At 34.9% G+C, this 12592-nt stretch overlaps 1 protein-coding gene across 3 annotated transcripts in view; it reads right to left on the bottom strand.

Annotated features, from left to right (window-relative positions):
- ARK2N (arkadia (RNF111) N-terminal like PKA signaling regulator 2N) overlaps positions 1 to 12592 on the bottom strand; it is a 76144-nt gene that overhangs the window by 25592 nt on the left and 37960 nt on the right. Inside the window, exon 3 of one of the 3 annotated variants that reach the window (XM_082641436.1) lies at positions 7396 to 8914. The exons of the other annotated variants lie outside the window; for them this stretch is intronic. Within the exon in view, the coding sequence (XP_082497562.1) occupies positions 8502 to 8914 (413 nt within the window). The 3' untranslated portion in view covers positions 7396 to 8501. Of the gene's footprint in view, positions 1 to 7395; positions 8915 to 12592 lie in introns of those variants that run through there. 3 annotated transcript variants of the gene reach the window in all.

Genomic DNA, 12592 nt, shown 5'->3' with positions numbered 1-12592 from the left:
GACTCTACCAATTCATTACAGGATGGAATAAACATGAAGCTACTGTCCTTCCTCTCGCTGATTGTTAAAACAACTGCACCGCTACTAAGATTATTTTGACTTCCAAAAACATCAAAATAGTCACTTCAAGTAAAATTACACATGGAACATTTCCAATTTAAAATGTAGTCAGTCACTAAGCAGTCCATGTTTACAACATAAAAGGTTATCCAAACCGTACATTCTCCCATTTGGTATCTGTCAATCTTACAACATCAATTTATAATGATGAACTTACTAGTTTTTCTATAGTTATTAAGAGCATCTCTCTATAAAGGTAAATTTAACACAATTATTTAATAACTACTTGGTCTGTAGTTAATCCAAGTGCTGTTTCTTCTCCTGATTGAAATATCTTGAAATTTTTGCTGCTCATTACAAGGGAAGAAAAATAAAAGGTCAAGCAATCCACCGACTATGTTTTATTTAAGAACATCAACTTGTCTATATTATGCTAGACAGGTTTGTACCTCTCTCTGACCTCCTAGTCTATAAACAGGTTCTAACTTTTCAAATACCAAAATACAGATGTATCTGTTCATCACACATTCCTGATACAGTGAAGTTTACCCGTGTGACTTTAAACCTTCTGTATTATTATCGACAAGTGTTTAACTTTATGAATTAGTTTCCTTTTATTCAAATATGTTCTCTTCTAAATCTCGTGGAAAAAATTTGAATCACAGAAACAGCAAAACAAAGCAAAACAAAGCCTAACATCCTCTACTACGTTTATCTCTGACAAATCCCTCTTTTCAAAGTTAACAACAAAAAGCACAGAATTTTAGAGCTACAGAATACATAATTTACCAGTCTCATTTTACAGATGAGAAATTTGAGTCCTCGGTAGGTGAAACCAGAATAGTTTACAGTCGTTACCAGTGGTGAGGGAATGGGAAATATACAGAATGAGACTGGGAGCAGCATAGGAAGTACACACAGAGTTTTCGCAGCAAATACGTAGGTTAAAGCCCTGCCTACTTCTTAACTGTAGGACTCAGTTTGTTCATAGGGTCATGGTGAAGGTTAAAGACATAACACAGAACACAATAGTTCAAACACTGGTCCAATGCCCCACCTTTCCATTATAATTAGCACCTACCCTACTTCATTATTTGCTTGCTTATGTTTGTATGTAAACTCTGCTGTACACAGCCTGCAAGCAAAAAGCTTTGAGAAATCATCACTGACTGGGCTGGTGCCTTCTATTGGTCATAGATTAACCCACTTGTTAAGTAAATGCTTTGCTGGGATTAATGAGGTCATCACACATGTGGCTTTTGTATTTTTATTTTTGTTTGAAGTGAAATGTCAGCTTGGATGTATTCATATGCAAGTGTTTCAAAGCCAAATAGAGATCATTTGGGATTATTTCATATTTGGCATCATTCTTGCCTACAGAGAGAGCCCTTCCACTAACACAAGTTTTGTCAGTCTCCCAGTATGAAATCTAATCAAATCTAGGAAACAGGAATTCCTCTTGTATCCCAGAGACATCTGGAAACACCACTCTCCCCTCTCTCTAACTATTGCTAAATCTTAGGCCCAAGAAAAGGTGGGGCAAATGGACAAACACAGTGTTTGCTCATTCAATTCCCATTTCAATGGCTATAGTAATATACAATAAAACCCAGAATAAATTCCTTCTCTCCTCTTTACTACAGCCAATCTCCCCAAACCCTTCACTAGGAGAGAAAAAAAATCGACCTTGCTGCAAAGGACCCCACAGAGGTTCTGTTGCCCCAGTCATTAAAGGGCCTAATAAACCCAGTGCCATTATCTACAATGTCTAGGGAGAGTGGGAGGGGGTGGAAATCACACTCAGCCTCAATCCAGATAGTGAGATTCAAAAAAAGTTACATCTAAAAGAAGAGTTCTTAGAAATTACCTAGCCAAGGAGTCTAAGAAGGAGGAGCATGTGTGTGGTGACCAAGTAAGGAAAACAGGTGTAGGGGAAATGAGGTGTGGGCCTGAGGGATTGAGAAAAAGGGAAAACCTCAAGAGTTGCAGAAGGGAATTTGCATTTTGGTAGAACCTACCCAATAAGAAAACAGCTTTTTCATTACACATCTAAATATTTACCAAGATGAAAATTGATTATTTTGCAAATGAGAAAAAATACTTTAGAATACATATGCTGTATTTTATTACTATCAATCAATATATATATTAATATATATACACACATGGAGAGAGAACAATTTGAATAAAAAGAAAACAGTCATTTTCAAAGCATCTCTTGGAAAAGATAACTACATCAACCAGAAAAGACAAAAAATCTATATAGAAAAGGGCCATCTCTAGAAAAACAACTTTAAGTACCAAAAACTGTGTATCTTTTCTTTATAATAGTAGCATAAAGCTATTTTAGCAAAAAGAAAAATAAGAAGATAGTGCTAAATGAAAATGAAATGCAGCAATATGCACTGACGTTTTGTTTAAGAGTTAAAAAACCATTTTTAAAATAAAACTGAGTCAATAACTATTTTGTACTTTTCGCATTATACTCATCTCAATTATTAAAAATTTAGATGTTATAGTTTCCAAGGGAGGAATAAAGTTGTAAGGATTACATCTGTTCTTACATCATACTGACAAAAAACAGGTCATTTTGCCCACCCAGAAAAGTTACCTATGATACTGATGAAGAGTTATCTTTGAAAGTATCAAAGAGGAGGCAAAAGGAAATATTCAAGATTAAATACAGAAAACAGGGCACTTGAAGAGGTCACCATCTTTCAATTTATCTTTGTATTTCAGGGACAAATCCACAACCTACTGCTTTGAGGATTCAGATCTATAGAGAACAAAACTAAAATATCTGTACTACATACACGAAGGAAGAAGATGAAAATTAGATATGACTTTAGCTACATCCTCATGTCTATGTACCCTGCAAAAGACACATCCATCCCGGCTTTTTGATTATTCCTCAATGTAGTCTAAATTTTGATATTTTCTAATTATTCCTCAATTTTTAATAGGATAACTTAGAAGGACATATAAAAGAGAAGAATCTCCACCTTTTATGTTAACACTGGTATTTTGTTATTTTCTTTTTTGATATACCAACTACAAAAAAACCTGAAAATTATCCGAAAGACATCATGTATAATCTATTATTAGTGATACCTACAAACTAATGCCATTCATTTCATTAAGGAAAAGCAGGTTTCCTGACTCAGGAACACCTAATGTGAATTAACTGGCAGGGAATCACTATAACTAATATAATACGATCCTAAATAGAGTAACAAGAAACATTTCTTTTTTAAAATTTTTATTTATCTAGGTTAGTTGATACACTTCAAATGCAGAGTTAGGTAAAAGATATAAAGAAAATGCAATAAAAATTAAAATCACAGTAATTTGATAACATTCTTCCCAAATCTTAAAGTTATAATATGAATACCTTCATTACCAAAGAATACATTTCCTCGTGGATTATTATTCCTTCATTTCTTAGGATGTCTTCTACTTTAAGTTGTAGTAATCTAAGATACTATGAAAAGATCTACTCATTACTAGTAAACTAACAGTTTGGTTTCAATCCCCACTAACTTTCCTAAACTTCAGAGAAATTAAAAACAGAAATCAAGAAAAAAATGAAAAGTATAGAACTTGGAAGTTATTCACATTGATTACAATTAATGTACTCATACAACTGTTCTAGACAAATTAAAAAGACACGTTTCTTATCTGTACAATGATTAAGGGCATATACACCATTTTTAGAGAAGATTTTGAGAATTATTCTTTGGGAACAATTTTTATTGGAACAAATTTAATAATAAATTAATAAATTTTCAGTTTAATAAATTTGCTGAAATTGTTTTGATACTGTATTTTCTGACATGTGGAACTCCACAAAATCTTTTTCATTGTGCCCTCACTGTACCATTTAAATAATACAAACAGAAGAGAGGAAATCAATACAAGTTAAACAAAATATAACAGGTAATTATTTTTAAAACTCACCTTCTGTGAAATAACTTGCCTATAATGTTACTCTAAACAAATGATGATACATAGCATGAAGTCTATTCACCATCTTTCCTATAATTTTCATGTAACTGTACCATCAGGCAAATTTAGCTGTATATTAAAAATGAAAATTATCAGTAATATCGATCTGGGTGCTTTGGTTTGCTCAACAAAAGGAATCACTGTAGCATTTCTTTCATTAACAGCAGATTTAATACATTTAAAATGACTTCATTTCTAATATTCTGACTTGCATACAAATTTTAAGTAATAAATCTAATTAAATTGAGCTATACCTTGACCCAGAGACCAGTCTCTGCTGTTAAATATACCTAACACTAAGGAATGACAAAAGCAATGACGCAAAATAAACTAGTTCATGTATATTCTTTTACTCAGTTGGCTAATGAAACAAACAAGTGGTCCAAACCTTTACTTGATAAGCTAAGAAATAAAATTTTCCCTTTAACTAATCACCTTAACTAGTATGTAGGCAACTTTTTTTCAACACACATTTAGGAAGCAATAAATGGATATATTAATGACCTGAATCCATTAAAATCCCTGTAGACGACTGCATAGTTATGTCTCCAGCAACCTGCCAACTATAACATTAATAAAAATACAGAATTAATTATTTCAAAATTCTGAAGGTGGGTACACATACACGAGCACGTGCACAAACATACCCCCTTGAGACTAGGCTTATTCCTTTGACTTGGTAACAAAAAACAGGCTTTTCTCTTGGAGCCCCAAAATGGCAGAACCTTTATTCTAAATTTAAAAAAAAAAAAAACACTTCATGCAAAATATTAAGTTTTAAGATTTTAATTTTACTGAACTATGTTCTAAATTAAAATTTTATTTGAGCTCTTATTACACTCAAGTTTTAATAAGCACACAAAGTACACATCAATATAATTAAAAGTTATCATCTAATGAGTGGCTCGAATAACCTGATAATTCTAACCTGCTGATTAAATTCTCTTAAAATGATTAGGAATCTAATGTCCTCGAACACTGAACTAGTATAAACTAGGCAGAAAACAGTCTATAGACAGATTATTAGAAAACACATTTATCTTCACTGCCCCCTCTTTTAAATACCAGCAACTAAATTCCATTATGTACCCATTAGAGATGACATAATCCAGATACGGGATTATATTCTTAAATAAAAAGCATTTGGACCATGTCTAGATTAATGCTATAACTTGAAAGAAGTTTCTGTCCAGCATTAGCCCTTTATACACTACAAAAAGTCCAAACAGGATATATTTCTTAACCTTCTTAAAATTCTAGGAAAATTAAGGGAATTAAAGGGAAGTTAAGGGAAGACCACTAGGCACTTCTAAAACAGTACCTACATAAACATGCCACCACATAATCCAAAAATAATTCCCACTTCTTTGTATTAGTACGTATAAGTACTATAATCTTAGGAATACAGACTTTGCCTCAGTGAAAGGGAATTCAACAATCCACAACAGCAGTCAAGTTTTTAAAAAACTATTAAAACTACTTCAAATACGTAATACTTCTTTGTCCATAATACAAAAACAAATTTTTCTGAAAGAAGAATTTTTAAATTGTGCAATCTGCAAAAGGTATAATCACTTTAAAGCACAACTCATATTAAAAAAAAACTACTGTTTTTCAAAACAATACTCTTTAAGACGGCAACACATTTTCAAGGCACTGTGAGAAACTGAAAATCAGGGGGAAATCTGTATATATGTTTCTGCTATAAAATTATTCTTAAGGTTAAACTCTCCAAACCACAAAATGTCAATTTTTACTTCAGAATAAATTTTAATATTTTGGCATATATTCTATGAATTAAATCAATATATTCTGGTGTTCCTTTTCTTTCTATCAAAATCTCTCTTTCCACATCTGTATCCAAAATTATATAGAAAAGGCTTTCCAAAATTATTGTTCAACAGCTTTTCAAATATTCAAAATATTATTTTTACCTTGAATATCAATTATTAAAACCTATGTGTGATAATTCCATTCAATTGACATTTTTCTCGAAAAGGCAAAAAAAATCTGTAGATCTCCTACTCTGTTATCTAATAACAACAAGAATTAGAATATATCCCAGTCAATACTAGGAATATGTCTATATGTTATTCTTAAAGGATCCATTATTTTCTATTTTAAAATTAAAAGGCATTCCACTATATGCTTAATATATGAAATATTATTAAATCATGAAACAAAAAAGAAACCTATTAAACGCCTGAAGCAGTTTATACATGCATAGAAAAGCAGTCATGTTAACATGTTGAAATTAAATTAACATTTTCTTTTATCTAAGAATCCATGTCTAGTAAAATCTGTGATGCCAGGGAGAAGTTGAAGACAGAACAAACGTCCCTGAAAACATCTCAACTACAAGTAAAGAGTACAGATTAGTTAAAAACCTGTCAGTCACCCAAAACCAATCTGCTCTTCCTGTTGACATAAAACTTAATTTAAAAAAAAATTGGCTGAAGTAGTTTACAAGTGTTGCACTATCATTTCAGAGAAACTCCCAATTCTCATATATCAAGTTCTAAAAAGAAAAAAACCACAATAGTCATTTTTCACTTCAAAACTAGAAAAGCAAAGTAAATTGACTCAGTCTATTACAGTTAATTTACAAGGTATAAATGTCTGAATATAGAACTAAATAGAAAAAGTAGTGACAATTTTTCTGAGTAGTTACTGGTAAATTACTAAAATAAAACAGAGGTCTTTATTGTTTATACAGTCAACCCTTGAACAACACAAGGGTTGGGGCTCCCAACCGCTGCACAGTTGAAGAAAATCCACATAAAATGTTACAGTCTGTGGTTCTGCATCCACGAATTCAATCAAGCTCAGATCGTATAGAACTACAGTACATATTTAGTGGAAAAAAATCTGTATATAAGTGGACCTGTGCAGTTCAAACTCCTGTTGTTCTTGTGTCAACTATACATGAAACTCCAAATATGCCACCTATCTTTCCTCTTGCAAAACACAGAATTAGATCTTTTCCAAAGTTGCAACTACATTAAATATTAAAATAATTAACCTTATTCATATTGAGAAGTTATTAAGTTATAAATTTGAAGGGAAAGACTACTAAATTTTTATTGTAAGTAAACCCAGTAGAAAGTACAATTTAAAAAAAACAGGTAGGGCTTCCCTGGTGGCGCAGTGGTTGCGAGTCCGCCTGCCGATGCAGGGGACACGGGTTCGTGCCCCAGTCCGGGAAGATCCCACATGCCACGGAGCGGCTGGGCCCGTGAGCCATGGCCGCTGAGCCTGCGCGTCCGGAGCCTGTGCTCCGCAATGGGAGAGGCCACAACAATGAGAGGCCACCATACCGCAAACAAACAAACAAACCAGGTAATGTTAGCAAAGTTATATATTCCTACTGAAAATTTTCTTCCTAATTTAGCTTTTTCTCACAATATTCCTACTAACCCAGAAAAGATAAAATACCAGTATCTCCCAGTCCTAGGCCACACATTAAAAATCTATCATGTTGCAAAACCTTTCAATGCTGTGCTATTTTCTCCCCTTTGACACACTCCATGGGCTCTTTAACATGCCATTTCTTTTCAGTCTAGGGATTGAAAACAAAATTAAATTGGTAGTACATTAGCCAATACACTTAGTCACTAGTAATTTAAAAACGCATTCAATACACACCCTTAATAGAGTGACCATTTCATCTGTATCCTCTAGAGGTACCCTTTACATCAGAGTACCAAACAATTCCACTGGATGATGTCTGCCAGGTTACTGGCTCAGGCACTGAGCTTTAAGTTAAAGCTCAAAATAAAAATTTATCTATGTAACAATGAAAACTACTATTTTTCTCATGTATGAAATCAAACTCCTTTCTAATCAGCTTTCCCTACAGTATCTTGCATAGTAGGTACAGAGCATTAATTTGCTCGAAAATAATTCATTCTTCCTGCATACAAAGGCTATTTAATATAATTCAACAAATTAGTTCATTAAATGACATACGAAAGAATGATAGAAAAATGTTCATGCAATATAATCACTCATGACCTCCAGAGAGGGATTAATTACATCATTCCTCCTACTGGAATCAGAAGGGAGTCAACAGTGTTTGTACAGAATAATGCTAAGAGACTCTCAGGGAATTAACTACTTACCTACCTTGGATTCACTAAGATTCCCTATTTTATATTTTATCTATATTTTTGCATGAAAAAAGCATAAAGATGAGGATCACTCCTACCATCGTATAAACCACATGTAACAAAACTCAAGCCAGAATTTATCAAACTCTGTTCTGAATAATTTTTTAAAAAGAAACTGTTTACTATTATCATTTTTAAAACATCATCAAAAGAAACTTCCAATGGGCAAAAGCATATTCTTTCTTACACAATTCAAAAAGCAGAGAGTTAACACAATTTTGTGATAGATTCAAAGGTTGTTCTGTAATATTCCCATTTTCAGCAAAGTTAATTGGAAAACTGTAATGTCTTTGAGAACTCTAATGTACTGTCAACATTGAGACAAGTCACAAAGGGCTGCTGTGGCAGTTCTTGGGAATCAGGCATCTGCATGTAAGCACCTGATTGGGCGACAGGGGAAATTCTTTGGCCAACTAGTTGCATTTTAAGTTCCCTGGGTTCCAGTAGCTGCTTGTTCTCTTCTCCAGTGTCAAGTAGAGTTAGCTTTTCCATCCACACCAGGAACTTCTCCTCTTTCTGCCTCTGCATCTTGGAAAAACAGCTCATGGCCTCTTCTAGGACACTGCCTATGCAGCACCTATCACACACAGCACCCCTGTCAAGTAATCCTGAAATTTCCCTGGGCGCTCCTTCGGATCCCCCAGCACAATTGAAGTCAGCTTTAAAGACACTGAGGCCATCTGATAAAACATGGTTAAATCAGAAAACTGTATTTTTATTAAGACATGCTTATTCAGGAAAATGGCATAAGCATTACTAAGAACAGCCATATAGTTATAGCACTCATAAGGGGCACTTAAATTAATTAACCAAACAAAAGTAGGTAATTCTGAGACACATAACATGATACTACCATTTTTCATAGCTTCACTGAATCTGCAGGGGATTGTGTATTCTGTTACTATACAACTAACTATTCATCTGTAACAGTGGTTTTCAACCTTTGCTGAACATAAAGACCTGGAATGGTTTAACAAATACCAAAACCTAGGTGGCTCCCAGACATTAGAGGTTTGTTTTGTTTTAAGCTCCCCAGGTGATTCTAATGTACAGCCTTGATTGAAAACCACTGCACCTCTGAATATTTTCACACTATGACTTTAAAATTCTAAAAGTTGTTTTGACAGCTGACCCATAATAAATCAGTATACAATAATTGTCAGCTAATTGATTTTTATCAAATGCTCTTGTTTTAAGTTAAAAAAATTTTTTTCCTTATGGAAAAACCACATAGAGGGGACTTCCCTGGTGGTCCAGTGGTTAAGAATCTGCCTTCCAATGCAGGGACATGGGCTCGATCCCTGGTGGGGGAACTGAGATCCCACATGCCACGGGCGACGAAGCCTACGCACTCTAGAGCCCACGCGCCACAAGTAGAGAGCCCACATGCTGCAACTACTGAGGTTGCGCACTCTAGAGCCTGAGTGCCAAAAGGAAAAATCCCACATGCCACAACGAAGATCCCACGTGCTGCAACTAAGACCTGACTTAGCCAAATTAAAAAAAAAAAAAAAAAAAACCCACAGAGGATATGCATAATCCATGTATACCTCTGGGTCAGTTTTTTATAAACCCTGGTCTGTGCAAGGTGCTAAAAGGTATGCCTCAAAAAAAAAAAAAAGTTTTGTGGTTAAGTTTGGGATATGTTACAAATCATATCCTCCCCACTTTGGAGAGCACATTAACGGCTCTGAGTTGTCCTGCAGTAAAGAAATCTGCTTCCACATGATCCAGCACTTTCCAAATGTGTGAATAGTGTACAGCTATTAATAGCAAGTAGAACAGTGGTTTCATAGGATATGCTCCTCTACATACAGTGTTTTATCCTTGAACTAGGCCAGATCAGCTTTGGTTTGGGTCCCATATACTTTGGGTTTCTAATAAAACTAATTATACTGAACTCTTCATTTCTTCAAGGAGCTATTAAAAATGTTACCTCCTCAGACCACTCTTGACTACAATATCTAAAATAGCTTTTCTACTCCATCCTTAGTCCATCTTTATCTCATCTCTTATATCCTGCTTTATTATCACAGTGTATATCCCTACCTGATAGCATATGATGAATTCATTTATTATCTGTCTCCTCAGAAAAGATTAAGTTTCATGAGGGCAGGGACTTTTCATTCACTATTGCATTCCCAATGCCGCGTAGTAGGTGCCCAAATATTTGCTGAATGAATGATTGATGGAATCAATCAGTCTTGGCCTTATACCATCTACCTATACCAAGAAGTCTTATAAAGAACTACCCTATGAAATGCTCTGTTGTATTTATCTCAGGGTATTTCTGAAAATATGGTTTACTTTATCTCATAGTGACGTTTTATGAATAGACAAAAGAAAAATTTCCCAGGTCTCAGTATGAAGAAAAGAAGTGTTTCTCCTAGAAAATGAGAACTGCTTATGTCATGCCACCTCTTTTCAATGCCCAAAAGGCTATGGGACAAATTTTTAGCCCAATTCTACCTAGCAAACAAAAACCTCATGAAGTTTATTGTTATCAACTTTCCCTCTAACTTCATTTCATTCCTCCTCCCCTGATTACTCCATCCCATCCCCTTTCTTCACATTAAAAAAAAAACCCAAAAACAAGGGCTTCCTTAGTGGCACAGTGGTTAAGAATCCGTCTGCCAATGCAGGGGACATGGGTTCAAGCCCTGGGCCGGGAAGATCCCACATGCCACGGAGCAACTAAGCCCATGCGCCACAACTATTGAGCCCGCACTCTAGAGCCCATGAGCCACAACTACTGAAGCCCGCGTGCCTAGAGCCCGTGCTCCGCGACAAGAGAAGCCATCGCAGTGAGAAGCTCGCACACCGCAACGAAGAGTAGCCTCCCCGCTCGCCGCAACTAGAGAGCCTGCCCGCAGCAACGAAGACCCAACGCAGCCAAAAATAAATTAATAAAATAAATTTATTTTTTAAAAAACACCTTATTTATAAGTAAACTTCCTCAAGAAGGGCATACCTTTCCCCAAAGTGTAACATATTTAGCTTACGGAAAGTCTAAATGGAATTTAAAGAACACTAAACTTTCTTTAAACAGTTTATCCCCCCATTATAAGTGCCGGGTAAACTGAAGTGTACAGGACAGGAAATGATATGGACACTTTGATGTTTCAGATTCTGGCACTGCTTATTTTTCAACAAACACTGGAAAATGAGTATTTAAAAGCTGAATTCAAAAAACTCGTGTGAGAATACTTATGGTAAGGACAGTGAGATAAGTTGCAGCCTCATAAAGATGACTACCAGCAATAAATACTGAAAACAAGACATTTTGAAGTCTTAAAAAGAGGACCCAATTATACGTGTCAAAACCCACAGAATGCACAACACCAAGTGTGAACCCTAATGTAAACTGTGGACTCTGAGTGATAATATGTCAATCTAGGTTCATCGATTATAAGAAATGTACCATTCTGTGGGGGTGTTGATAGTGCAAGAGGCTGTACACATGTGAGGACAGGAATAAGTGGGAAATCTCTGTACCTTCTGCTTAATTTTGCTGTGAACCTACAACTGCTCTAAAAACTACATTAAAAAAAAAACAAACAACAACCAGGGACCATATTCTCACCTTAAACACACATATGTCCTTTTATTAACACTAAAATACATCCTACTTTGAGAAAGACATCAAAAGCAAAGCTTATGCTTTTGCATACACAAAGTTTTTAAAGGCACTCACTTTAGGAAATAAGCTAGGAAAAGCAGGCTGAAAATAATACCTTGGTGCTTTAACATTAGAGATTGCCAAAGGATACCCACCAGTAAGATTTCAAAGCTTCTAAATTTAAGGTAACATTATCTAGACACTGTAGCACAGAGAAAACCACATTTAAACGATGTATGCTTTTAAAATAATCACTTAAATGGAGTAAAATTTAAAGGTGCTTATGTTTATTAATTACTAATAACATATTTAAAAACTAGATGACACTGTTCAGAACTTAACTGAAGCAGACTACCAGTTTTACAATGATTTTTAGCTATGGGAGACTTAACATATCACTTTGCTTAACTGAGTAGTTCTCAGCCTGGCTGCCCACTGTCATCACCTGGGAGCTTAAAAATGCTGGTGCCTTTATGCTAAGTGAAATAAGTCCGAGAAAGACAAATACTGTATGATCTTACTTGCATGTGGAATCTTAACAAAACCAAATTCATAAAAACACAGAGTAGTCTGGTGGAGAGTACAGGGTGCAGCAAGGATGAGTGAAGGTGATCAAATAGGACAAACTTCCAGTTATAAGATGAGTAAGTTCTGGGGATGTAATACAGCATGGTGGCTATAGTTAACAATACTGTATTGTATATGTGAGAGTTGCTAAGAGAGCAGATTTTAAAACTTC

Source organism: Mesoplodon mirus, assembly GCF_964341445.2.
Source record: "Mesoplodon mirus genome assembly, chromosome: 13".
Lineage (NCBI taxonomy): Eukaryota > Metazoa > Chordata > Mammalia > Artiodactyla > Ziphiidae > Mesoplodon > Mesoplodon mirus.
Note: the sequence above shows the minus strand (reverse complement) of the source record. Positions and strands in the feature narration are given on the sequence as shown.